This window comes from Oncorhynchus mykiss, chromosome 9, assembly GCF_013265735.2.
Source record: "Oncorhynchus mykiss isolate Arlee chromosome 9, USDA_OmykA_1.1, whole genome shotgun sequence".
In the NCBI taxonomy this organism is placed as follows: domain Eukaryota; kingdom Metazoa; phylum Chordata; class Actinopteri; order Salmoniformes; family Salmonidae; genus Oncorhynchus; species Oncorhynchus mykiss.
Window position 1 is genome coordinate 2,851,628 of NC_048573.1, and position 26,951 is coordinate 2,878,578.

At 41.7% G+C, this 26,951-nt stretch overlaps 3 protein-coding genes and 1 long non-coding RNA gene across 7 annotated transcripts; 2 read left to right on the top strand and 2 right to left on the bottom strand.

The window, feature by feature from the left end:
- The first annotated feature begins 854 nt into the window (after window positions 1-854).
- Window positions 855-2,867, top strand: opi-2 (oocyte protease inhibitor-2). Its single transcript, XM_036987046.1, is given in 6 exon segments — window positions 855-1,068; window positions 1,167-1,256; window positions 2,319-2,370; window positions 2,372-2,451; window positions 2,578-2,663; window positions 2,742-2,867. Coding segments are annotated over 6 exon segments (534 nt in total). The 5' UTR covers window positions 855-869; the 3' UTR covers window positions 2,769-2,867.
- Window positions 2,868-7,131: 4,264 nt separating this feature from the next.
- Window positions 7,132-9,728, bottom strand: LOC110531335 (ladderlectin-like). 3 transcript variants are annotated; one of them, XM_021614538.2, is made up of 6 exons: window positions 9,600-9,728; window positions 9,128-9,193; window positions 8,887-8,987; window positions 8,290-8,466; window positions 7,467-7,575; window positions 7,132-7,354 (listed from the first exon to the last, which is right to left on the bottom strand). In XM_021614538.2, exons 2-6 carry the CDS (start codon window positions 9,183-9,185, stop codon window positions 7,263-7,265), a joined length of 537 nt encoding a protein of 178 aa, XP_021470213.2. In that variant the 5' UTR covers window positions 9,186-9,193; window positions 9,600-9,728; the 3' UTR covers window positions 7,132-7,262. The 3 variants fall into 3 exon arrangements, with proteins under 3 accessions (XP_021470213.2, XP_036842942.1, XP_036842943.1); XM_036987047.1 differs by lacking the exon at window positions 9,600-9,728 and adding an exon at window positions 9,438-9,462 and having other exon boundaries at window positions 7,133-7,354; XM_036987048.1 differs by lacking the exons at window positions 8,290-8,466; window positions 9,600-9,728 and adding an exon at window positions 9,438-9,462 and having other exon boundaries at window positions 7,133-7,354.
- Window positions 9,729-15,078: 5,350 nt separating this feature from the next.
- Window positions 15,079-17,980, top strand: LOC118965964. The gene is made up of 5 exons (XR_005053093.1): window positions 15,079-15,144; window positions 15,782-15,860; window positions 17,518-17,649; window positions 17,775-17,870; window positions 17,970-17,980. It is a non-coding gene; the product is annotated as an uncharacterized LOC118965964 (long non-coding RNA).
- A 1,159-nt stretch (window positions 17,981-19,139) lies between these two features.
- LOC110531336 (ladderlectin-like) lies at window positions 19,140-23,462 on the bottom strand. Of its 2 annotated transcripts, XM_021614540.2 has the most exons (6): window positions 23,268-23,425; window positions 22,108-22,173; window positions 21,872-21,972; window positions 20,252-20,428; window positions 19,459-19,567; window positions 19,140-19,359 (listed from the first exon to the last, which is right to left on the bottom strand). In XM_021614540.2, the coding sequence occupies exons 2-6, from the start codon at window positions 22,163-22,165 to the stop codon at window positions 19,268-19,270; spliced, it is 537 nt and encodes a 178-aa protein (XP_021470215.2). In that variant the 5' UTR covers window positions 22,166-22,173; window positions 23,268-23,425; the 3' UTR covers window positions 19,140-19,267. The 2 variants fall into 2 exon arrangements, with proteins under 2 accessions (XP_021470215.2, XP_036842945.1); XM_036987050.1 differs by lacking the exon at window positions 20,252-20,428 and having other exon boundaries at window positions 23,268-23,462.
- Between the last annotated feature and the right edge of the window lie 3,489 nt (window positions 23,463-26,951).

Here is a 26,951-nt window from a genome sequence, read left to right on the forward strand (position 1 = left end):
TCTCCATATAACAGGGTCTGAGCCGTATCTCTATATAACAGGGGCTGAGCCGTATCTCTAACAGGGTCTGAGCCGTATCTCTGTATAACAGGGTCTGAGCCATATCTCTATATAACAGGGTCTGAGCCATATCTCATAACAGGGTCTGAACCATATCTCTATATAACGGGGTCTGAGCCGTATCTCTATATAACGGGGTCTGAGCCGTATCTCTAACAGGGTCTGAGCCGTATCTCCATATAACAGGTTCTGAGCCATATCTCTATATAACAGGGTCTGAGCCATATCTCTATATAACAGGGTCTGAGCCATATCTCTATATAAAGGGGTCTGAGCCATATCTCTAAATAACAGGGTCTGAGCCATATCTCCATATAAAGGGGTCTGAGCCGTATCTTTATAACAGGGTCTGAGCCATATCTCTATATAACAGGGTCTGAGCCATATCTATATAACAGGGTCTGAGCCATATCTATATAACAGGGTCTGAGCCATATCTCTATAACAGGGTCTGAGCCATATCTCTATATAACAGGGTCTGAGCCATATCTCTATATAACAGGGTCTGAGCCATATCTCATAACAGGGTCTGAGCCATATCTCTATATAACAGGGGCTGAGCCGTATCTCTATATAACAGGGGCTGAGCCGTATCTCATAACAGGGTCTGAGCCGTATCTCTATATAACAGGGCCTGAGCCGTATCTCTATATAACAGGGTCTGAGCCGTATCTCCATGTAACAAGGGCTGATACACTAATACACTAGTATGACCCCACCATCAATACACTAATATAACCCCACCATCAATACACTAACATGACCTCACCATCAATACACTAATATGACCCCACCATCAATACAGTAATATGTCCAGAAATGTATATTGTCCTTCAATATTATGTCCAAATTACAGTAAATGTTACATGTTTCCAGATACTATGATACGACCCAAGACCCCATGTGAGGATGCTAGAGATGCCACTTTAAATGGCTCAATTGGAGCCTACATCCCCTGGTGTGACGACAGTGGACAATACACCCCCGAGCAATGTTGGGGCTCTACAGGTTAACAACGACGCACATGCAGGCACAATTATCAATTCAGTTGAATGTGACAATTCAATGTGTATATATTGTATATGAAACATGTCTATTTCTGGTAGGTTACTGTTTGTGTGTGACCAGTACTGGACAGAAGATCCCGGGTACTGAGACTCCACCTGGCACTGCTCCAATCAACTGTTCCACCCAGAGTAAGTGAGGCCCTGTGGTCTTATCCAACACCATCACCACTTTAAACTCCAACACATCACTACTCTTGCTTCCTACCTTGGATCTCTTTATGCTTTCTTTACAAGATGCTAAACTGATTTCTGTATCATGATCTCTCTTCTTCCTGTCTTTCTGTATCATGATCTCTATTCTTCCTGTGTCATTATCTCTCTTCTTCCTGTGTCATTAACTCTCTTCTTCCTGTGTCAATATCTTTCTCTTCCTGGGTCTTTCCACTTCCGACCATTCAGGTCATTAACCCTCATCCTCCCGCTACACACCATCAGATCTGACAGCTATATTGTTCTCATTCCAGCACGTCTTTTTCTTCACCAACTCATTCTTAATTTCCTGCATTTTTTCTTCACTACTCGCCACCATTTCGGACCTCCAACTCTCCGTGCGGGGTTCCAGAGGGAGGGTTCTGACTGGACGGGTCCTTAAAAAGGAGAGGAGGGTGAATTTAACTCACAGGCCGGACAGAGAGGGACCCAGTGAAGACCTTTGAAGATCTCTGAAGGAGTGAAGCAACAACTGAATATTTCAGAAATGTACATCTGAAATGGCTTCCTATTCCGTATAGGGCCCTTCTCCTGATCAGGGCCCTTCGGGGAACAGGGTCCCATATAGGATGCAGTCTCCTGACCAGGGCCCTTCGGGGAACAGGGTCCCATATAGGATGCAGTCTCCTGACCAGGGCCCAAAGGGGAACAGGGTCCCATATAGGATGCAGTCTCCTGACCAGGGCCCATAGGGGACCAGGGGCCCATATAGGATGCAGTCTCCTGACCAGGGCCCATAGGGGAACAGGGTCCCATATAGGATGTAGTCTCCTGACCAAGGCCCTTCGGGGAACAGGGTCCCACATAGGATGCAGTCTCCTGACCAGAGCCCTTCGGGGAACAGGGCCCCATAGGGGAACAGGGCCCATAGGGGACTCAACCCAAGATTCCAGATCCAGCCAGAGCTTCCAGGATGTTTGTCCAGCAATGTATGTTCTACTATGTAATGTCATCGTTATAAAGAGTGTTATCTGTGTTTAGATGGTAAGATACGACCCAAGACCCCCTGTGAGATTGCTAGAGATACTGCGATGAAAAGTCAGGCCTGGAGTCTACGTCCCCACGTGTGACAACGATGGACAATACAAACCTGAGCAATGTTCAGGCTCTACAGGTTACCACACACACCATAAATGCTCCAATTCAGTTTAACGTGACAATTCAATATGTTACAGTAAAATGTATATTTGTGTAAATATTGTATTATGTAACAGGTTATTAACATGTCTCTTTCTGGTAGGTTACTGTTGGTGTGTGAACAGTTCTGGACAGAAGATCCAGGGTACTGAGACTCCACCAGGCACTGCTATCACCTGTTCCACCAAGGTGTGTGTGTACATACTCATTCACTAAATGTTACTACTTTACAGCTAGTTATTGATGTGTATTTCTTCCTAATTGTAGATGAAAGGCGTTGGAAGTAAGATGTAGAAGACGGACAGTTGTCTTTACTGTACTACAGGAAGGGATTCACATCCCATACAAATAAATACATGAAGGAATCCAGAGATTAAAGTGTTGATTTACTTACGTTATTGTTGGTGTGATATGTTGAACAATGTATCTGAACCGGTTCATTTCTGGGAAATGGAGGAAGGAGTAGGACTGTTATGGTGACTGTTACAGGAAATGAAGACAGTCAAATGCCATGTTAGGCTTCTCCAAGCTCTGGTGATGGTCATTAGTAGTCTACCACACTTGGTAGACTGCTTGGTACTGAGCACTATTGTCCCTCTAATCACACTGACATAAACTCTGATTGGTGGAAATCAGAAAGATGGACAGCTGAGAAGGGAGTTGCGGGGTTTAGTCACGTGCACAGGCAAGGCCTCAATGCCTATGGATTTGGGTCCACTTCATGTTCATACCAATATTTGGAGGCGGGGACGGAACTTGCCAGAAAATGAACGTGGTCAGTACAGTATTAGCTAGCTAGAATGTGTGGGTGATACACATCATTGCTCTGTGTGAACAGGACATCCAAGAAGTTAAATTAATAACTTTAGTGGGGTAAGTAAATGTTCAGCCTATAATTACCTAACTAGGTCATTTTATAACTAAAACACACCACATGACAAAGTGTGGTCACCTGCTCATCAAAAATACTTACCTACCTTTTGTAAAACTGGTCTAACTTCAGACGAGGCTTGTTGGTGCAGCAAAACAACCTCCATATTGTCTATTGATGGTGGGGTCATATTAGTGTATATTGATGGTGGGGTCATATTAGTGTATATTGATGGTGGGGTCAAATTAGTGTATATTGATGGTGGGGTCATATTAGTGTATATTGATGGTGGGGTCATATTAGTGTATATTGATGGTGGGGTCATATTAGTGTATTGATGGTGGGGTCATATTAGTGTATTGATGGTGGGGTCATATTAGTGTATTGATGGTGGGGTCATATTAGTGTGTATTGATGGTGGGGTCAAATTAGTGTGTATTGATGGTGGGGTCAAATTAGTGTCTATTGAAGAACATGAATTAATGCTGCCACTTTAGACTCCTGTTTTATTCTTGTACGGAACCCAATGATTTATGAGAACTTAATTGGTAGGTCGATGTCCTCTGATTTGTGTCTTGTTTGACACATCACCTACACACTTTATTAGAATACTTATGAAATGCAGTTATTTTTGGTAGCACTGTCTCTCATATTCCAACCCCATTGGATGCACTGAACAGATGTGGGTGGAGCCATGTCTACATAGAGGTGCAGGTTGTGAACACTGAAAGCTCTGACGAAGGCTTTGAGGCTGATACCTACAGCTTTAGAGCAGTGAGACTAGCAAGAACAGTGTTCTTTATCTCACTCAACTGTAACCATGCACCTGCAACAAAGATGGCTCAGATGTGAGAGTGCCTCTTCAATCCTAGTACACTCTAAAAATGTGGGGTTCAACTGGAGGTCTAAAGTTCTGTTCTTTAAAACCATACAGTTCTTGGAACTGAAAATGGCCCTCAAAAGGTTCTCCTAAGAACCCTGTAGAAGGTGGGGGTCATCAAGGAACCTCCTTAGCTGGTGGGGGTTCTTGCAGGAATCTACCTGCCCAACAAACATTTAGATTTGAAAGGACAGTAGCAGGTGCTTAACTTAAGGGGCAGTGAGTTGCTTGGATGAAAGGTGCAGAGGTGCCCATATTAAACTGCCTGCTTCTCAGTCCCAGTTGCTAATATATGCATATGATTATTCACACGGGATAGAAAACACTTTGAAGTTTCTAAAACCGTTTGAATGATGTTTGTGAGTATAACAGAACTCATATGGCAGGCAAAAACCTGAAGATTTTCAACCAAAATCCTATTGAAATCACAGCGAGATATGGATGAGTTTGACTTCCACTAGATGTCAACAGTCTGTAGAACTTTGTCTGATGCCTCTACTGTAAAGGGGGGTCAAATGAGAGGAGAATTAGTCAGGTCTGCCATGACCTGACCATGCGCGTTCACATGAGAGGGAGCTCTGTTCCATCGCTCATCTGAAGTCCATGTAATTCTCCGATTGGAACTTTATTAGAGATTTATGTTAACATTCTAAAGATTGATTCAATACATCGTTTGACATGTTTCTACTGACTGTTACGGAACTTTTGGACATTTCGTCAGCCTTTAGTGTACGCTCTTTGTGCTAACGCGCTAACAAAAGTAGCTACTTGGACATAACCGAACAAAAACATTTCTTGTGGGAGTCCTGGGAGTGCATTCCGACGAAGATCAGCAAAGGTAAGTGAAGATTTATAATGCTTTTTCTGAGTTTTGTTGACTGCACAATTTGGCAGTGAACTGTATGGCTTCCTTTTGTGGCTGAACCCTGTTTTCAGATGATTGAATATTGTGTTTTGCTGTAAAGCTTTTTGAAATCTGACAAAGTGGTTGCATTAAGAACAAGTGTATCTTTAGTTCTGTTAGGTCTAGGTGACCTAACAATCGTTTTAGCTGAAAAGCCTATTTGAAATCGGACACTTTAGTGGGATTAACAAGATTACCTTTTAAAATGGTATAAGACACATGTATGTTTGAGGAATTTTAATTATGACATTTGTTTGAATTTGGCGCCCTGCACTTTCACTGGCTGTTGTCATATCGATCCCATTACCGGGATTTCAGCCATAAGACATTTTAACTGAAAAATGGAAAGATCAAGGTGAGGTTTGTCCCTTGGATGATCTAAATATTGTTTGAGACCATCTATTTTCCAATCTTAAACAGAAAATATTCACAATTCAATGGATAATCTTGAGGTAGGATAAGGTTAGCTGTACTGCGTGCAGAAAACTGAACTGCTCTCTTGAATGCAGGTATACAGACGAGGCATGTCAATTGGTATGTTGTGGAGATCACATCCACCTCCTTTACCTCTTCAATTACTACCACCTGGGCCTCTACGTTATGGACAAAGTATTAAAACTATTAGCAAAAGTTGTCACCACAAAAACCAAGGTATGAAATCTGAGCTTGTTTTGTAAATCTGTATAATTAAAATGTTCAAGGATCAGATTTCATTCCTCCCTACACCGCTGATGACTAACTGGAATCCTGTTGGATGTAGCAGTGCTTGGTGAGCATTCTGGCTGTGGATAGAGATCATCAACACCCCAGATATAAAACATTGGGCTTGAAGCTTTGCTGGCATTTTACCTCATGATTTTATTTTATCTTCAAGGATCACTTACAAGGGGTTCTCTGAACATAGGGGCTCCCTGTAGTTACATTGGCACGTTACGGTCAGTAGTTCCAAAACATCCAGTGATTTTGCAGAGCCCCATCAATTTAAATAAATACTCAAACAATGCTAAGATACAAATGTCATGCATGGAATTTTAGATCCACTTCCTTAATGCAACCGCTGTCAGATATAAAAGCTTAACCGAAAAAGCACACCATGCAATATTCTGAGTACAGCGCTCAGACAAAGCAAGCCATACAGATATCCGCCATGTGGAGTCAGATACATTATAGTCACTTACCTTTGATGATCGTCATCAGAATGCACTCCCAGGATTCATAGTTCCACAATAAAGGTGTCATTTGTTTGATCAAGTCCATCATTTACGTCCAAATACCTATGTTTACGCATTTAGTACACAATCCAAACTCACGGGCAAGTCCAGGCCAAAGTTCAGATGAAGTCATTAGTTTGTAGAAACGTGTCAAATGAAGTATTGAATTCTTCAATGTTTCAACCGGAGAATTCCTTGGTCTGTAGAAATGCGATTGAACTCAGCTACCTCACGTGATCAGCTCATGCCACTGGCAGACCGCAGACTTATTCAGCTCCCATGCCCCCCTCCAAAGTAGAAGCAGCAAACAAGGTTCTAAAGACTGTAGACAGTGGCAGCGTTAAGAATTTCAATATGACCCAATGGCCACTGTATCCTGGGTAGGCAAAGAATGTAAAACTACAAACCTCAATTCCCACTTCCTGGTTGGATTTTCTCAGGTTGCTGCCTGCCATATGAGTTCTGTTATACTCACACATCATTCAAACAGTTTTAGAAACTTCAGTGTTTCCTATCCAAATCTACTAATTATATGCATATTCTAGCTTTAACGACTGAGTAGCAGGTAGTTTACTCTGGGCACATTTTTAGCCAAGCTACTCAATACTGCCCCCCTGTCCTGACAAAGTTAAACATACTGCATCTTGGCACAGGTGTTCATCTACCAAAAGTTAAGCACGATGACAGTCCTGGTCCTGGTGGCACATGCAACATTAGGGTTGTGGGTTTGAGACTCAGAGGACCAGTAAGAAAAAGTACTAACTACAAAGTTCAATAACTCATGAAACAAAATAGTGTCCACATTTTATTGGCTGCAAACAATTCCTCAACATTTGTATAGTAACTGAGACTTCATTTAACAGCAACAAAGCTTCCCATGAATTATTAAGGACAAAGACGCTACGGAATAGCAATGCTGCTTTTAATGGATACTCTGGCGAAGCGGAAGGAGCCTCAGGGAGCACACAGAGGGCAAGCTCCTTTCACATAATGCATTGTTCCAGAGCTGTTGACCTGAAGACAAAACCAGAATATTCAGCTGCACACACACAGTAGGAAAGTTAAATAAACTAGGAATAAGTTTAATTTGATGACTGGATCAGTAATGATACTGGGTTTACTATACCTCCAAAGTTGATATGAACACAAGACTCTCTGGCACCAGCATCAGGCCTTCCTTCAGCCCAGTTCTGGTGATCAAAGTCGGAGCCATCACTCCAGAACCACCGCCTGTCCTGAGGGGGGGAAAGTGGGGTTTGAGAATAGAAACTAAATGTAGTCCTTCCTCTACCCCCTGAAACCAAACAGTTTAAGCTACCACAGCTTCAAAACCCACCGACTGGGACTGTTGCTTGTGTAAAGATCGTACAGTCTACTCCTCACATTTGCAATCATCCCGATGCCTTTCAAAGACTAACAAGTCTACAACTTTTGAAGCTAGAAACCCCATACACATGGTTACAAGACTGTATGGAAGAGATTATTGATCAAATTTATACTTACCTAGAAACATTTTACATGAGTATAAAGGCCTCCTGAAGTTGACAGTAAAATAATTTAGCAGATTCATCTAGAATGACCTACAGGGTCAATTAGGATTAAGGGCATTGCTCAAGGGCACATCAGATTTCACGGAGTGAGCTCTGGGATTCAAACTAGCCTTTATTGGCCAACGGCGAGGCTACCTGTCGCCTGGCAACTCTTGATATTTTATATGGAAACCATTACAATAGCTGTTAAAAAGCAGCAGCCCCTCTTCCTGGGGTCCACACAAAATGACATCAGAACATTAGACAACTCAGACAGAACTACATAAACAAGTTACAGGTAGCCTACATGCCAAATGTCCCGTTTTTAACCAGGTTTGCTGTTCACTTGAGCTATACGAGATGGAACGGCGTTCCTTGCAATAATGGCTCTATATAACACTGTAGGCTTAATGGTCCCACCTTAACAGAATAAAATCCGCCAATCCAGGTAGGAGGGAAACCAACAGTCTTGACCAAGACCAACGCCTGTAGAAACTGGTCCTCCTCAGAGCTGTGCACAGATGCCAGGTTTGCGCCAAGGTACTCCACAACGTTGGGTACAGACACCAGTTGATCACCAAGGGACACACAGTACCGCTAGAGAAGAAAGTATTAATTTAACTAGGCAAGTCAGTTAAGAAAAGTATTATCTACAATGACAGCCAAGCAGTAGATGGGAACAAAGACATTTCATGTATTAGTCAGTCAGCCTTGCTGAGAATTTGTCTTCTGGACTCAACCAAATATTGACCATTGCAACTAATTCCATTTTAAACTCCTCAAGATAGTAGTTTATCTCAGTCTTAAGCCATGTCCGGTGGGTTTCAGTATACAGGAGGCACGACTCCACATTAAATAGTCAAAATGAATAGAAAATTCCCATCTTAAAGGGAAGTTCAGTATTTCACATCAGTCATGTGTTGCAGTTTAAGAAAGCATCACCTTTAAAGTAATGTCAAAGAGCTAATTTCAACTACACTTCCCCTTCAAATTCATAGTAGATGGTAAGGGTGATACCTCTGCTTCAGGCCAGCTCCTTGTAGTCTTTACAAACATTAAACAGCGTGATCCATATTTGGTCCAACCGGAAGGACACAAGTCTTCTTCTAGCAATGAATCTGTGAAGAGAAGTTACATGTGGCTTTAAAGGCTAGTGGAGAATGATCTACAAAACAGAGCTACAATATTATTTGTTGATCAGTCAGTCACCTCTGCTACAATAAACATACAGAACGAGTCAAGAAAAGTAGACTCTTACTTGCATCTCCCAGAGCAAAGGCAGCACTGAGAAGCAGAAGACTGGTCAACATGGTCATGGAGTCTCCTGAGAGAAACAGTGAAGCCATCATAACCAGATTCAATGAGAACTTCAGTGTAAATACAATCTAGTTTAGACACTACCCAGCTAAATATGGCTGCCAATGTTTTGTTCTGGCTTTGCACATCCATGTGTCCTCTATTTCATATTTTCTTGTTCACTGAGACACAGTGCAACAGGCAACCAATCAGAACAGTCTACAGGATTATAGATGGAAGACACATTCTGCTAGCAGGAACCATCATTATACCACGTCTCATCTCACAAGCTGTAACACTTCCCTTACAGTTCAATTAAAGGTCTAATACTGGGCCAGCTACACCATAACAATACACATGCTAGGATGAACAGGATATTACACCCCAATGCAGGAAGTTATAACCCTAGAAAAGTTACAATAGCAGGAACTTACTTTAGCCAATTAACAACAGGACCTATAAAGGAACTGGGACACCACAAATGCTGAACAAACCCAAGTAGAACAAGCTGCTTATATACCAGAAGAATGGAAGAGGAATTGGTGATTAGCAGAGTGAGTTCAGGTGTGGTGAGTTTGCAGGAAAGGGGCGTGTCTAGAGGGTAATTGGGAGTTTGTGGAAATAGCATTCTCCTTCAAAACAAGTGCACTACATTTGTTCTGAGCAACATATTCACTACGGGCTCTGGTCAAAAGTAGTGCACTTCATAGGGAATAGAGGGCTATTTGGGATGCATGCACATACAGTATTAGATGAACAGATGTTGAAATGTCACTTTCTGAAATCCTGCTATGAGTTGAGTCCTACGTCTCACTCCTCTCCTTTTTAAGGACCCATCCAGTCAGACCTCTCCCTCCTCTCCTTTTTAAGGACCCATCCAGTCAGACCTCTCCCTCCTCTCCTTTTTAAGGACCCATCCAGTCAGACCTCTCCCTCTCGAGTTTTGTGAGCAGGTTGGTGGAGATGGCGGAAGCAAAAGGGTCATTTGAAGTTGAAAGCAGGTTGAGTACAGTTAGCGAGAAAGATGAGTGGAGAACAGTGAAATCCAAGAATGGAACAAAAACGGGTTAAAATTGTTGTGGAAAGTGAGTCTGATTAATCGTTGTTTGTTGGGGTACGTGATGTCATCACATAACTATAAATCTTCAATCCTTTAATTATAAAAGCAAAGTGATTTATTTAGACTTTTATTATGCCCACTGCATTTAATTTTTTTAAATCAAATATAATAATAGATTTTTCCATGACAGGGATTCTCTTGACTTTCAGCTCGTGAGTTCAATTATGCCCACTGAATGCATTTTTTAAATGATCATATACAAAGTTGTTTTGCAGCACAAGGTTTATTGTGACTTTCAAGAATGCCGGAAATGCTTCCCCTTGCTCTTCTGGTAGGCTCGATGCAGGATTCACCATACAATTATTTCAGACATACCATGCAGTTCCACCATGGCACGGACCATGATGATACCTTGGTGCAGACCATGATGATACCTTGGAGCAGACCATGATGATACCTTGGTGCAGACCATGGTGATACCTTGGTGCAGACCTTGGTGATACCTTGGCACCTACCATGGTGATACCTTGGTGCAGACCATGATGATACCTTGGTGCAGACCATGATGATACCTTGGTGCAGACCATGATGATACCTTGGTGCAGACCATGATGATACCTTGGTGCAGACCATGATGATACCTTGGTGCAGACCATGATAATACCTTGGTGCAGACCATGATGATACCTTGGTGCAGACCATGATGATACCTTGGTGCAGACCATGATGATACCTTGGTGCAGACCATGGTGATACCTTGGTGCAGACCATGATGATACCTTGGTGCAGACCATGATGATACCTTGGTGCAGACCATGGTGATACCTTGGTGCAGACCATGATGATACCTTGGTGCAGACCATGGTGATACCTTGGTGCAGACCATGATGATAGCTTGGTGCAGACCATGGTGATACCTTGGTGCAGACCATGATGATACCTTGGTGCAGACCATGATGATACCTTGGTGCAGACCATGATGATACCTTGGTGCAGACCATGATGATACCTTGGTGCAGACCATGGTGATACCTTGGTGCAGACCATGATGATACCTTGGTGCAGACCATGATGATACCTTGGTGCAGACCATGATGATACCTTGGTGCAGACCATGATGATACCTTGGTGCAGACCATGATGATACCTTGGTGCAGACCATGATGATACCTTGGTGCAGACCATGATGATACCTTGGTGCAGACCATGATGATACCTTGGTGCAGACCATGATGATACCTTGGTGCAGACCATGATGATACCTTGGTGCAGACCATGATGATACCTTGGTGCAGACCATGATGATACCTTGGTGCAGACCATGATGATACCTTGGTGCAGACCATGATGATACCTTGGTACAGACCATGATGATACCTTGGTACAGACCATGATGATACCTTGTTGCAGACCATGATGATACCTTGGTGCAGACCATGATGATATGTTTTTTTTGAGAGGTAAAGTTTTTTTACCTCCAGTTGTTTTTAATCGACAGTTCAACGGAATCTCACTGTAGCAGACAATTGTTACATCTATTTTCTGTGCAAACTTTCTAAATGTTGACAACAACAACAAAAAAAATCACTGGACAAGTTAATGGGTACATAGTTACTGTATTAAAGCTGAAGGTCTGGAGGAGAGAGAGAGTGAAAGTAGGACCAGGGTTTGTGTTAGGACAAGAGGAGGAGAGAGAGTTATGGGAGAGATGAGAGGAGGGAGGAGTGAAGGGAAGAGAGGAGAGGTTAGGGGAGGAGAGGAGAGGAGGAGGAGTGGAGAGTCGAGAGGTTAGGGGAGGAGAGAAGGAGGGGAGAGGTTAGGGGACGAGAGGAGGAGGGGAGAGGTTAGGGTATGAGAGGAGGAGGGGAGAGAGGTATGGGAGAGGGGAGAGGTTATGGGAGGAGAGGAGGAGGGGAGAGATTAGTGTATGAAAGGAGGAGTGGAATAACTGAATGGAATAACTGATTTTTTTTGTCAATTATCTTTTTGTCAATGATGATAATATGTCATCTTAAAGTGGAAGAACAGGGAAGACATCCTCCTCCCTCATGTAGTACCCTTCCTGCAGGCTCATCCTAACTACCCTCCAGCTTGACAAAGCCACCAGCCATACTGCACAGAACGAGTGTGATTTCCTGCAATACAGGAATGTCAGTATTCTGCCATGGCCAACGAGGAACCCGGATCTCAATCCCATTGAGCACGCCTGGGACATGTTGGATCGGAGGGTAAGGGCAAATCTGGTGCAGTCCATGAGGAGGAGATGCACTGCAGTACTTAATGCAGCTGGTGGCCACACCAGATACTGACTGTTACTTTTGATTTTGACCCCTCCCCCCTTTGTTCAGGGACACATTATTCAATTTCTGTTAGTCACATGTCTGTGGAACTTGTTCAGTTTATGTCTCAGTTGTTGGATCTTGTTTTGTTCATACAAAAATGTACACATGTTGAGTTTGCTGAAAATAAACACAGTTGACAGTGAGAGGACGTTTATATTTTTGCTGAGTTTATATGTAACATGTTTTTAACTTGTCCATTTCTGGTAGGTTACTGTTGGCGTGTGTCCAGTACTGGACAGAAGATCCCGGGTACTGAGACTCCACCAAGATCAACTGTTTCACCAAGGTACACAGTCACTCATTCGCTAAATGTTAGTCCTTTGCAGCAGATTCTAAATGTTGTTTTTGTCTGTAATTGTAGATGAAAGCAGTTGGAACGAAGATGTTGAAAAGACACAGTTGTCTTTACTGTACTACAGGAACTGATTCACGTTCCATTAAAAATAAATGAAGAAATCCAGAGATTAAACTGTCGATTTTACTTTCTTTATTGTCGTTTTGATATGCTGAACAATTCATCTGAACCTGTCCATTTCTGGGAGATGGAGGAAGGAGTTGGACTCTTTTAAATTTTTAAGACAACATATTTTGCTACAGGGGTACCATAAGAACCATCTTACACAATAAACCTGTTTCAAGACATTCCCTACATAGTACACTGCTTTTGACCGGGGCCTATAGGGTCACAACTAGTCCACTATGTAAGGAACGGGGCTCTATTTGGGACATACCTCATCCATCTATTCCATCGTCCTGTTCTTCCAGAAATACAGAAAGTCACCTTGATGACAAGGTTTGGTGAAAGAGCGGCTTGACCCTCGCAAAGAAAAGGCACGCTAGCTATTTACCCTCTCCCACCTTCTCTCCTCCTCACAAAAGGAATGCTGCTGGTCCTACGGCATATCTCGCTTCCAATACTTTAGCCTTAAGACATTGATCTATCACCTCTCCTCTCATCTTGCAGACTGTTTTAAATTAAATCACACTGAGATGATGTGGTTTATGGTATTGTTTGCGCAATACTTTTGCACTATGATTATGTAAAAACCCACTACAAACTTCTGCTAACATTAGCCACCGCTAGCTGAGAATCATTGGTAGCGGTGGGGCAGTTTGTGCCTGTCCTCCTCTCTTTTTTTTTTGCATTTTCAATGGTCTGAAAGATGCTGGAAATGAATATCTTGTTAATGCAAAGACCAGGAAACTCTGGAAAAAAAGTTGATTATTTAAATGAATGGCTCTGAATGCACTGTCGGCATGCAGCCAAAAGTTACCAACCACTTTTGGAGCTAACTAGCTGGTGCTCATAACATGGCTAACATTACCTAGCTAACATTACCTAGCTAACAAAACAAGTTATATTAACAGGATAGATAGCTGGCCATTAGCAACATTGGGTTGTCAATGAGACAGAGCTCGCTAACCAGCTGAGCCAGCAAACAATATAACAAAATAATAATTTTGTATTTGAAAAAAACTCCAGGAAGGAATCACAGTAGCAAGTATCCCTGATGCACTGTTAAAATATTTAGCAATTTAAACTATCAGTTTTTCAATGAAAACTCTACCTTTTTTGTAATCCTCTCAATGGATTTCATGTTTCATGAGCTTGTCCAAGGTGTTGGACTTGACGACAGTTGCTACGTCAGTTGCTACGATCAGTTGCCCAACATTCTGGGACAAAAGATCGATGAGACAGACAGCAGTTAATTCAAATAAATTTAACATTCCAGAACTTATAGTTAAAATGATGCTGCATCTAAAGTCTATCTGGTGACATCACAATGAATGTAACATTCCAGAACTTATAGTTAAAGTGATGCTGCATCTAAAGTCTGTCTGGTGACATCACAATGATGACAAAAGGTTTTCCTGCTCATTATTTATCTCCTTCTGAAATAGCATTGTGTTTCCAAGACATTGTAATGCACTTCAGACTACATCTTCATCAGCTTCAATGAGGTAGAATTAAGTCTCTTCATAACAATATTGTGACCCGATATGCAACACCTGAATGTGTTACAAAAGTTGAATACCTTCACTTTGAATTGACCCCAACCCTGTCAAACAGGTAGATGTCAGACAGGTCCAGCAGGGTTTGGGCTGGACAGAAAGTATGTGGAGGGTTGAAGGATGAGAGCGAGAGAGAGAGCGAGAGAGAGAGAGAGAGAGAGAGAGAGAGAGAGAGAGAGAGCGAGAGAGAGAGAGGTAGAGAGAGAGAGAGAGAGAGCGAGAGAGAGAGAGGTAGAGAGAGAGAGAGAGAGAGAGAGAGAGGTAGAGAGAGAGAGCGAGGGAGAGAGAGAGAGAGAGAGAGAGAGAGAGAGAGAGAGCGAGAGAGAGAGAGGTAGAGAGAGAGAGAGAGAGAGCGAGAGAGAGAGAGGTAGAGAGAGAGAGAGAGAGAGAGAGGTAGAGAGAGAGAGCGAGGGAGAGAAATTTTGAAAAATAGAGGGAGGGGTCTGACTGGACAGGTCCTTTAAAAAGGAGTTTAGGTAGAACTCAACTCACTTTCAGGACAGAGAGAGAGAGACCCAGTGAAGACCTTTGAAGAAGTGAAGCTACAACTGAAGACTTCAGAAGGTGAGATTTCAACATCTGTTCATTTAAAAGTGTACCTGTCTATGTCCCAACTGACCTCCCATTCCCTTTGTAGTGCACTACTTCCCTTTGTGGCCATGAGCTATTCTCTATTTAGTTCACTGTGGGCCCTGGTCCAAAGTAGTGCACTTACATAGGGGATAAGAAGCAATTTGGGAAGCATCCATGTTCCAATGTCCGTTGGTCGTGTGAGTATCTGTGCCTTGTTGTTTTGGCTTTCGTGCCACTTGTATTGTGCATAGATGATTAGGGGTCTCGTCCCGTGTTGTATCATTTTGTGCTTGTGTTTTCGGGTCTCCTCCTGTGTATTTATTTGAGGTACTCCTCTCTCTTTTGAATGGGTTTCAGCCCTGTGTTTTGTATATGTGTTTGCTTGGTCTTCGTCCCCATGCCTTTACATGGCACACTGTAATTTGGGAAAATAAAAAAACCCTATTACGCATTCCTGTCTCCTTTATGACAATGTGACACTCTCCTCCAGTACCCCCAGCTATACAGTAGGTTATGTACAACACAGTGTCTCCTATCCTCTCCTCTAGTACACCCAACTATTCCAGTGATTTGTAGTGTTCCAGTACAATCACAGCTGATTCTAATGCTCATCTCTCTCTCTCTCCAGACTATCACCATGGTGACATTGACCATCATTCTGCTTGTCAGCACAGCTTTTGCTCTGGGAGACACCTTTGTTCCCATAGGTAAGAGTGACACACCTCACACTGACAGTTGAAGTCTGAAGTTTACATTCAGTTACATACGTTTTTCAACCACTCCACAAATGTATTGTTAACAAACTATCGTTTTGGCAAGTCGGTTAGGACATCTACTTTGTGCATGACACAGGTCATTTTTCCAACAATTGTTAACAGACAGATTATTTCACTTTTAATCCACTGTATCACAATTCCAGTGGGTCAGAAGTTTACATACACTAAGTTGACTATGCCTTTAAACAGCTTGGAAAATTCCAGAAAATGATGTCATGGCTTTAGAAGCTTCTGATGGGCTCATTGGCATCATTTGAGTCAATTGGAGGTGTACCTGTGGATGTATTTCAAGGCCTACCTTCAAACTCAGTGCCTCTTTTCTTGACATCATGGGAAAATCAAAATAAATCAGCCAAGACTTCTACAAGTCTGGTTCATCCTTGGGAGCAATTTCAAAATGATAAATAAAAGCTGAAATAAATCAATAAATCATCTATTATTCTGACATTTCACATTCTTAAAATAAAGTGGTGATCCTAACTGACCTAAAACAGGGAATTGTTACTCTGATTAAATGTCAGGAATTGTGAAAAACTGAGTTTAAATGTATTTGTCTAAGGTGTATGTAAACTTCCGACTTCAACTGTACTAAGTCAACAATTTTATAAATATAAACATTACTGGGTGTTTATCTGTCCCATGTCACACAAGTACAATTATTAATACCCAGGTGTGATTTGGAAATATGTTTCTTTGTACATCTCATTCTCCTTGGGACACCCTCAGAGAGGACAGCCTCAATTTAACCTTTAGTTAAGAACACATTCTTATTTACAATGATGGCCTACCGAAAGGGATTCAAAATAAACACTATAGGACAAAACACACAAGAGAGACAACGCTACACTACATAAAGAGAGCTCTAAAACAACAACACAGCATGGCAGCAACACATGACAACACAGCATGGCAGCAACACATGACAACACAGCATGGCAGCAACACTGCATGGCAACAACACAACATGACAACGGCATGGCAGCAACACATCATGAAAACAACATGGTAGCAGCACAACATGGCAGCGGCACAACATGGTAGCAGAACATCATGAGGCAATGGTGACATCATTGAGGACCTTTAAGGTTGCAGTGACACATGCATAACCTGAGCGGAAACCAGACTGCATACCATAGAGAACACTATAGACATCAAGAGAGCCAGTCAGTTGATTGACAAGTTCTTCAAAACTTTTGATAAACAGGGCAAAATAGAAATAGGCCTATAACAGTTAGGATCCGCTTGATCTCCCCCTTTAAAAAAAGGACAAACCGTGGATGTCTTCCAACCAATGGGAACCTCCCCAGAGAGGAGAGACAGGTTCAAAAGGTCAGCCGTGACACCAGATAAATTAAGGTTGTGCCCAAGGGCATAGACAGATATTTCAACTTCTCATCTCAGGGATTCAAACTAGCAACCTTTGTGTTACTGGCCCAACTCTCTAACCGCTAGGCTACCTGAGACTCCTCTTGTTCCAGAGATGTATGTTGATGTATAAGATTGAGATTGACAGCCCAAGCTTCCAGAATGTTTGTCCAGCAATGTTATGTCATGTACACATTACAATGTATGTTACCTGTCTATCAAGATGGCATCTTCCACCTCAAGACCCGCTGTGAGCGTGCTAGAGATGCCGCGACACACGGCCCAATTGGAGCCTTCATCCCCACTTGTGACGACGATGGACAATACACCCCTGAGCAATGTTCAGGCTCTACAGGTTAACATGCACACACACAGAAGCACACAGTAAATTCTCCAATTGAGTTGAACGTGACAAATTCAATGTGTTACAGTCATGTATAAATATATATTTAACAAGTTGTTAACATGTCTTTCTGGTAGGTTACTGTTGGTGTGTGACCAGTACTGGACAGAAGATCCCGGGTACTGAGACTCCACCAGGCACTGCTAGCAACTGCTAGCAACTGTTCCACCAAGGTATATACACACACAAAAACACTCTCATTCACTAAATCTTATTTCTTTGCAGCTGGTTCTGGATGTTCTTGTATGTTGTTGTTTTGTCTGTAATTGTAGATGGACGTAGATGAAAAGCGTTGGAACGAAGACGTTGAAGACTTGACAGTTGTCTTTGCTGTACTACAGGAACTAATTCACTTTCCATACAAATAAAAGCCAGAGATTAAACTGATTTCTTTGGTGTGATATGCTGAACAATTTATATGAACCTGTCAAATTAATCGTTTACCTTCGATCGGATGTTTTCACTCACGAGACTCCCAGTTGCACAATAAATGTTCCCCTATTTGTTTGGCGCATTATGTTCAGAAATCCACAGAAGTGGCACGACAAATTACAAATAGTTTCCATAACGTCCACAGAAACATGGCAAACTTTTTTTTTCTTCGTAATCAAGCCTCAGAATAAAATATAGTATCGATAATATCAACCGCAACGGTCTTGTTCAGTAGGAGGGAACGGCAATGGCTTCCCAAACTCTGTTGCGCGAGCGGAACTCATGCGAACACTTGATGGATGTTGTTCTGGCTCATTTTTCAAAATAAAACCCTGAAACTGGCTGAAGACTGACAACTTGAGGAAGCGATAGGAAAAGGAAGCTGGTTGATATCCCTTTAAAATGGCACAAAGGGAGGCTATGGAACATGAAGTTAAAATAGAAGCCACTTCCTGGTTTGATATTACTCAGGGTTTCACCTGCAATAGCAGTTGGTTTATACACAGACAATATTTTGACAGTTTTGGAAACTTGAATGTTTTCTATCCAATACTAATATGCATATATTAGCAACTGAGACTGAGGAGCTGGCCGTTTACAATGGTCACCTTTTCATCCAAGCTACTCAATACTGCCCCTGCAGCCATAAGAAGTTAAACATGTCTGTTGAACCTTCAGTATCCTAAACATACTGTGTCATTTCACAGGTCTACATTTACAAAGTTAAGCACAGTGACAATTATGTCCTGGTGGCTCAGTCAAGCATGGCACTTGCAACATAAAGGTTGTGGGTTTGAGTCCCACAGGGGAAGAAAGAGTACCAACTACAACATGTGTTATGATGCAGAGTTTCAGGTGAAGTGTTACAGGTTGTACTTAATGTCAATTTGACACAGGTTTTGTACGTAATATCTATTTGACAAATCCATTTTGGGATGCGAATGTACCTTTTAGAAAACTCTAAAAACATGGGACAATTTTGGCAGTATGATTCATCTCGTGAGACAAAAAGTGTATATATTTTATTGGCTGCAAACAATTCCTCAACATTTGTGTAGTAACTGAGACTTCATTTAACAGCAACAAAGCTTCCCATGAAGTATTAGGACAAAGACACTACGGAATAGCAATGCTGCTTTTAATGGATACTCTGGCGAAGCGGCAGGAGCCTCAGGGAGCACACAGAGGGCAAGCTCCTTTCACATAATGCATTGTTCCAGAGCTGTTGACCTGAAGACAAAACCAGAATATTCAGCTGCACACACAGTAGGAAAGTTAAATTAACTAGGAATAAGTTTAATTTGATGACTGATACTGAGTTTACTGTACCTCCAAAGTTGATATGAACACAAGACTCTCTGGCACCAGCATCAGGCCTTCCTTCAGCCCAGTTCTGGTGATCAAAGTCGGAGCCGTCACTCCAGAACCACCGCCTGTCCTGAGGGGGGAAAGTGGGGTTTGAGAACAGAAACTAAATGTAGTCCTTCCTCTACCCCCTGAAACCAAACAGTTTAAGCTACCACTACTTCAAAACCCACCGACTGGGACTGTTGTTTGTGTAAAGAGCCTACAGTCTACTCCTCACATTTGCAATCATCCCGATGCATTTCTAAGACAATAACAAGTCACTTTTGAAGCTAGAAACCCCACACGTTTAACAAGACTGTATGGAAGATATTACTTTGATCAAATGTATACTTACCTAGAAACATTTTACATGAGTATAAAGGCCTCCTGAAGTTCACAGTAAAATAATTTAGCAGATTCATCTAGAATGACCTACAGGGTCAATTAGGATTAAGGGCGTTGCTCAAGGGCACATCAGATTCCACGGAGTGAGCTCTGGGATTCAAACTAGCCTTTATTGGCCAACGGCGAGGCTACCTGTCGCCTGGCAACTCTTGATATTTTATATGGAAACCATTACAATAGCTGGGGTCCACACAAAATGACATCATAACATTAGACAACTCAGACAGAACTACATGAACAAATTACAGGTAGCCTACATGCCACATCTCCCATTTTTAACCAGGTTTGCTGTTCACTTGAGCAATAGGAGATGGAACGGCGTTCCTTGCAATAATGGCTCTATATAACACTGTAGGCTTAATGGTCCCACCTTAACAGAATAAAATCCGCCAATCCAGGTAGGAGGGAAACCAACAGTCTTGACTAAGACCAACGCCTGTAGAAAATGGTCCTCCTCAGAGCTGTGCACAGATGCCAGGTTTGCGCCAAGGTACTCCACAACGTTGGGTACAGACACCAGTTGATCACCAAGGGACACACAGTACCGCTAGAGAAGTATTAATTTAACTAGGCAAGTCAATTATTATCTACAATGACAGCCAAGCAGTAGATGGGAACAAAGACATTTCATGTATTAGTCATTCAGCCTTGCTGAGAATTTGTCTTCTGGACTCTCAACCAAATATTGGCCATCACAACTAATTCCTTTTTAAAACTCTTAAAGATACTAGTTTATGTCAGTCTTAAGCCATGTCCGGTGGGTTCCAGTATACAGGAGGCACGATTCCACATTAAATATTTAAAATGTATAGAAAACTCCCATCTTAAACCTGTTGCGACTCTAGGGGCTGTATTTTCATTTTTGGAAAAAACGTTCCCGTTTTAAAACGGGATATTTTGTCAGGACAAGATGCTAGAATATGCATATAATTCACATCTTTGGATAGAAAACACTCTAAAGTTTCCAAAACTGTAAAGATATTTTCTGTGAGTATAACAGAACTGATGTTGCAGGTGAACGCCTGAGAAACCGCCAATCCGGAAGTGCCCCATATTTTGAAAGCGCTGCGTTCCAATGACTCCCTATTGAGCTGTGAATGTCCTATCAACGAGCTTGCACTTTCTACGTATTCCCCAAGGTGTCTACAGCATTGTGACGTAGTTTTACGCATTTATGTTGAATACCCGTAGGCGGCTATATTGCGTAAGTGTTCGCATGATGGCTCCCAGGGTGACTCTCGTGTAAAATACAGAGGTAGCCATTACTCCAATCGGTCCTACTGAAAAATGAATTGTCCCGACGGATATATTATCGAATCGATATTAGAAAAACTTGATTGATTATAAACAACGTTTGCCATGTTTCTGTCGATATTATCGAGTTAATTTGGAATATTTTGCACTGTTTTCATGACTGCAATTTCCAGGCGATTTCTCAGCCAAACGTGAAGAACAAACGGAGCCATTTCGCCTACAAAAGTAATATTTTGGGAAGAAATGAACTTTGGCTATCTACCTGGGCGTCTCCTGAGTGAAAACATCCGAAGCTCATCAAAGGTAAACGATTTAATTTGATTGCTTTTCTGATTTCCGTGACCAAGTTACCTGCTGCTAGCTGGACAAAATGCTCAGCTAGGCTATCGAAAAACTTACACAAATGCTTGTCTAGCTTTGGCTGTAAAGCATATTTTGAAAATCTGAGATGACAGGGTGATTAACACAAGGCTAAACTGTGTCCCAAAATATTTCACTGGTGATTTTCATGAATAGGAATAATTATGTCCGTTGCATTATGCTAATTAGTTTCAGGCGAAGATTACGCTCCCGCATGCGGGTTTGGGAGTCACAAGAAGCATCTTAAAGGGAAGTTCAGTATTTCACATCAGTCATGTGTTGCCATTTAAGAAAGTAGCACCTTTTCGGTAATGTCAAAGAGCTAATTTCAACTACATTTCCCCTTCAAATTCACAGTAGATGGTAAGGGTGATACCTCTGCTTCAGGCCAGCTCCTTGTAGTCTTTACAAACATTAAACAGCGTGATCCATATTTGGTCCAACCGGAAGGACACAAGTCTTCTTCTAGCAATGAATCTGTAAGGAGAATTTACATGTGGCTTTTAAAGCAAATGGAGACAGTTGTACTAATCACAGCTACAATATTTGTTGATCAGTCAGTCACCTCTGCTACAAGAAAAATACAGAACGAGTCAAGACACAGACTCTTACTTGCATCTCCAAGAGCAAAGGCAGCACTGAGAAGCAGAAGACTGGTCAACATGGTCATGGAGTCTCCTGAGAGAAACAGAGTGAAGCCATCAAAACAGATTCAACTCCACATACAGTAGATTAGAACAGGAATATGTCTGCTTTCCTAAATGCCAACCTATTCCCTAAACAGAGCCGAGGAGAATTTCTGGGCAGTTATTCCTCTCCACTCATACAGGAATAGAGGCCTAGTTCCCCAATGTAGAAATGCCCTGCAACTTTGGCTACTGACAAAGGTGTCAGAAATCAGGCATTATGGTTGAACCATATTCAATTGGTTATTTTATTATCCCCCAAAAAATATAAGCACAGTACAAAAGGCTGGCAGGTAAGGCTTAGTGGCTTGTAACACCAGTGGGAAAGGATAAGTGGCTCGTAACACCAGTAGGTAATTTAGAATGGCCATCAGGAAAGGCTGTGATATGTTGTCGTGCTGGAGGGAATACACCACATTAACATACAACTGACCAGTAAGTTCCACCACAGCCCAATATTAGATTAATCAATGAAGCAAGGTCTGAGGATATTCCATAGCAACAGCTTGCTAGATGACATGGTTCAATAAAGTACCTGCTAGCACAATGGGGTCCCACCGCTGAAGATCCAGCCATACACTAGATGGTTCTGATAAAGCACCATTTACAGCACTGAGCAGTGATCAATAACTACATCTAGTTTAGACAAGGCCCATCCAAATATGGCAGCCAATGTTTTGTTCTGGCTTGGCACGTACATGTCTCCTCTACTTCCAGTCTGGCCCTGTATGGTTCCCATAGTGTGTGAGATGGATTAACTGACCACAACATGGAACCCATTTCATTTTTTTTTGGGGGGGGGGGGGGGGGGGGGCTACTGGATTTCATATTTTCTTGTTCACTGAGACGCAGTGCAACCAATCAGAACAGTCTACAGGATTATAGGATTAAGACACATTCTTCTAGCAGGAACCATCATTATACCATGTCTCATCTCACAAGCTGTAACACTTCCCTTACAGTTCAATTAAAGGTATAATACTGGGCCAGCTACACCATAACAATATACTTGCTAGGATGAACAGGATATTACACCACAATGCAGGAAGTTAAAACCCTAGAAAAGTTACAATAGCAGGAACTTACTTTAGCCAATCAACAACAGGAACTGGGACACCACAAATGCTGAACAAACCCAGGTAGAACAAGCTGCTTATATACCAGAAGAATGGAAGAGGAATTGGTGATTAGCAGAGTGAGTTCAGGTGTGGTGAGATAGCAGGAGAGGGGCGTGTCAGGGTATAATTGAGAGTTTGTGGAATTAGCATTATCCTTCAAAACAAGTGCACTACATGTGTCCAGGGCAACATATTCACTATGGGCTCTGGTCAAAAGTAGTGCACTTCATGGGATACATTCACATACAGAATTAGATAAACAGATGTTGAAATCTCACTTTCTGAAGTCCTGCCTGTGAGTTGAGTTCTACCTCTCCCTTCGGCTGAGATTGAGTTCTACCTCTCCCTCCTCTCCTTTTTAAGGACCCATCCAGTCAGACCTCTCCCTCTCGAGTTTTGTGAGCAGGTTGGTGGAGATGGCGGAAGCAAAAGTGTCATTTGAAGTTGAAAGCAGGTTGAGTACAGTTAGCGAGAAAGATGAGTGGAGAACAGTGAACTCCAAGAATGGAACAAAAACGGGTTCAAATTGTTGTGGAAAATGAGTCTGATTAATCGTTGTTTGTTGGGGTACGTGATGTCATCACATAACTATAAATCTTCAATCCTTTAATTATAAAAGCAAAGAGATTTATTTTGACGTTTATTATGCCCACAGCATGCAATTTTTTTAATAATCAACTATAATAAAAAAAATTGCATTAAAATTACTATCGTGACTTTCAAGAATGCCGGAATTGCTTCACCTTGCTTTTCTGGTAGGCTCGATGCAAGTTTCACCATCCAATTATTTCAGACATACAATGCAGTTCCACCATGGCACGGACCATGATGATACCTTGGTGCAGACCATGATGATACCTTGGTGTAGACCATGATGATACCTTGGTGCAGACCATGAGGATACCTTGGTGCAGACCATGATGATACCTTGGTGCAGACCATGATGATACCTTGGCGCAGACCATGGTGATACCTTGGCGCAGACCATGGTGATACCTTGGTGCAGACCATGGTGATACCTTGGAGACCATGATGATACCTTGGCGCAGACCATGATGATACCTTGGCACAGACCATGGTGATACCTTTGCACGGACCATGACGATACCTTGACGCAGACCATGATGATACCTTGGCACAGACCATGGTGATACCTTTGCACGGACCATGACGATACCTTGGCGCAGACCATGACGATACCTTGGCGCAGACCATGACGATACCTTGGCGCAGACCATGACGATACCTTGGCGCAGACCATGACGATACCTTGGCGCAGACCACCTCTAGGTACATTTTGTTTTTGTTGGGGGGGTGAAGTTATTACGTCCAGTTGTTTTTATCGACACAACAGTTCAACGAAATCTCACTGTAGCAGGCAATTCTTGGGTACTAGAGTAGTATTCAGATGATTTACAAGAAAACAACATGTACACTGAATTCTATAGTGTTATTCAGATGATTTACATGAAAACAACATGTACGATGGGTAACATAGTAGTATTCAGATGATTTACATGAAAACAACATGTACAATGGGTACCATGGTAGTATTCAGATGATTTACATGAAAACAACATTTACAATGGGTACTATAGTAGTATTCAGATGATTTACATGAAATCAACATGTACAATGGGTACCATAATAGTATTCAGATAATTTACATGAAATCAACATGTACAATGGGTACCATGGTAGTATTCAGATGATTTACATGAAAACAACATGTACAACGGGTACTATAGTGGTATTCAGATGATTTACATGAAAACAACATGTACAATGGGTACCATGGTAGTATTCAGACGGTTTACATGAAATCAACATGTACACTGGGTACTAGAGTAGTATTCAGATGATTTACATGAAAACAACATGTACAATGGGTACTATAGTAGTATTCAGACGGTTTACATGAAATCAACATGTACAATGGGTACTATAGTAGTATTCAGATGATTTACATGAAAACAACATGTACAATGGGTACTATAGTAGTATTCAGATGATTTACATGAAAACAACATGTACAATGGGTACTATAGTAGTATTCAGATGATTTACATGAAAACAACATGTACAATGGGTACTATAGTAGTATTCAGATGATTTACATGAAAACAACATGTACAATGGGTACTATAGTGGTATTCAGATGATTTACATGAAAACAACATGTACAATGGGTACTATAGTGGTATTCAGATGATTTACATGAAAACATAAATACATATATACATACATTATTCCATAATACATAAATAAATAGCATTATAAACACACCAAAATGATTATTTTTAAATGATGTTTTATTGTTACATACACCATAGTAGTATGATAGGTGCAGTCTATTGTGCTGTTTTACAGGGTCAGACATAGAAGCATGATAGGTGTTGTTTTACATGGTCAGCCATAGTAATATGATAGGTGTTGTTTTAAAGGGTCAGTCATAGTAGTATGATAGGTGTTGTTTTACAGGGTCAGTAGTATAATAGGTGTTGTTTTACAGGGTCAGCCCATAGTAGCATGATAGGTGTTGTTTTACAGGGTCAGCCCATAGTAGGATGATAGGTGTTGTTTTACAGGGTCAGTAGTATGATAGGTGTTGTTTTACAGGGTCAGTCATAGTAGTATGATAGGTGTTGTTTTACAGGGTCAGCCCATAGTAGTGTGATAGGTGTTGTTTTACAGGGTCAGTCATAGTAGTATGATAGGTGTTGTTTTACAGGGTCAGTCATAGTAGTATGATAGGTGTTGTTTTACAGGGTCAGTCATAGTAGTATGATAGGTGTTGTTTTACAGGGTCAGACATAGTAGTATGATAGGTGTTGTTTTACAGGGTCAGACATAGTAGTATGATAGGTGTTGTTTTACAGGGTCAGCCCATAGTAGCATGATAGGTGTTGTTTTACAGGGTCAGTCATAGTAGTATGATAGGTGTTGTTTTACAGGGTCAGCCCATAGTAGCATGATAGGTGTTGTTTTACAGGGTCAGTCATAGTAGCATGATAGGTGTTGTTTTACAGGGTCAGTCATAGTAGTATGATAGGTGTTGTTTTACAGGGTCACTCATAGTAGTATGATAGGTGTTGTTTTACAGGGTCAGTAGTATAATAGGTGTTGTTTTACAGGGTCAGCCCATAGTACCATGATAGGTGTTGTTTTACAGGGTCAGCCCATAGTAGCATGATAGGTGTTGTTTTACAGGGTCAGTAGTATAATAGGTGTTGTTTTACAGGGTCAGTCATAGTAGTATGATAGGTGTTGTTTTACAGGGTCAGCCCATAGTAGTATGATAGGTGTTGTTTTACAGGGTCAGCCCATAGTAGTATGATAGGTGTTGTTTTACAGGGTCAGTCATAGTATTATGATAGGTGTTGTTTTACAGGGTCAGTAGTATAATAGGTGTTGTTTTACAGGGTCACTCATAGTAGTATGATAGGTGTTGTTTTACAGGGTCAGTAGTATAATAGGTGTTGTTTTACAAGGTCAGCCCATAGTACCATGATAGGTGTTGTTTTACAGGGTCAGCCCATAGTAGCATGATAGGTGTTGTTTTACAGGGTCAGTAGTATAATAGGTGTTGTTTTACAGGGTCAGTCATAGTAGTATGATAGGTGTTGTTTTACAGGGTCAGCCCATAGTAGTA

Excerpts from the sequence above, each read along its gene's own strand:
- LOC110531335 (XM_036987047.1), bottom strand. Across the intron at positions 8,988-9,127 it reads CTTTGCTCTGGGAGATGCAA|ATTCATTGCTAGAAGAAGAC; the intron begins GTAAGAGTCTAC and ends TTCTCTTCACAG. Across the intron at positions 7,576-8,289 it reads GCGGATTTTATTCTGTTAAG|GACAGGCGGTGGTTCTGGAG; the intron begins GTGGGACCATTA and ends TCCCCCCCTCAG.
- LOC110531336 (XM_021614540.2), bottom strand. The coding sequence starts at position 22,165 with ATGACCATGTTGACCAGTCTTCTGCTTCTCAGTGCTGCCTTTGCTCTT. Across the intron at positions 19,568-20,251 it reads GCGGATTTTATTCTGTTAAG|GACAGGCGGTGGTTCTGGAG; the intron begins GTGGGACCATTA and ends TTCCCCCCTCAG. Across the intron at positions 19,360-19,458 it reads TGTTCATATCAACTTTGGAG|GTCAACAGCTCTGGAACAAT; the intron begins GTACAGTAAACT and ends TTTTGTCTTCAG.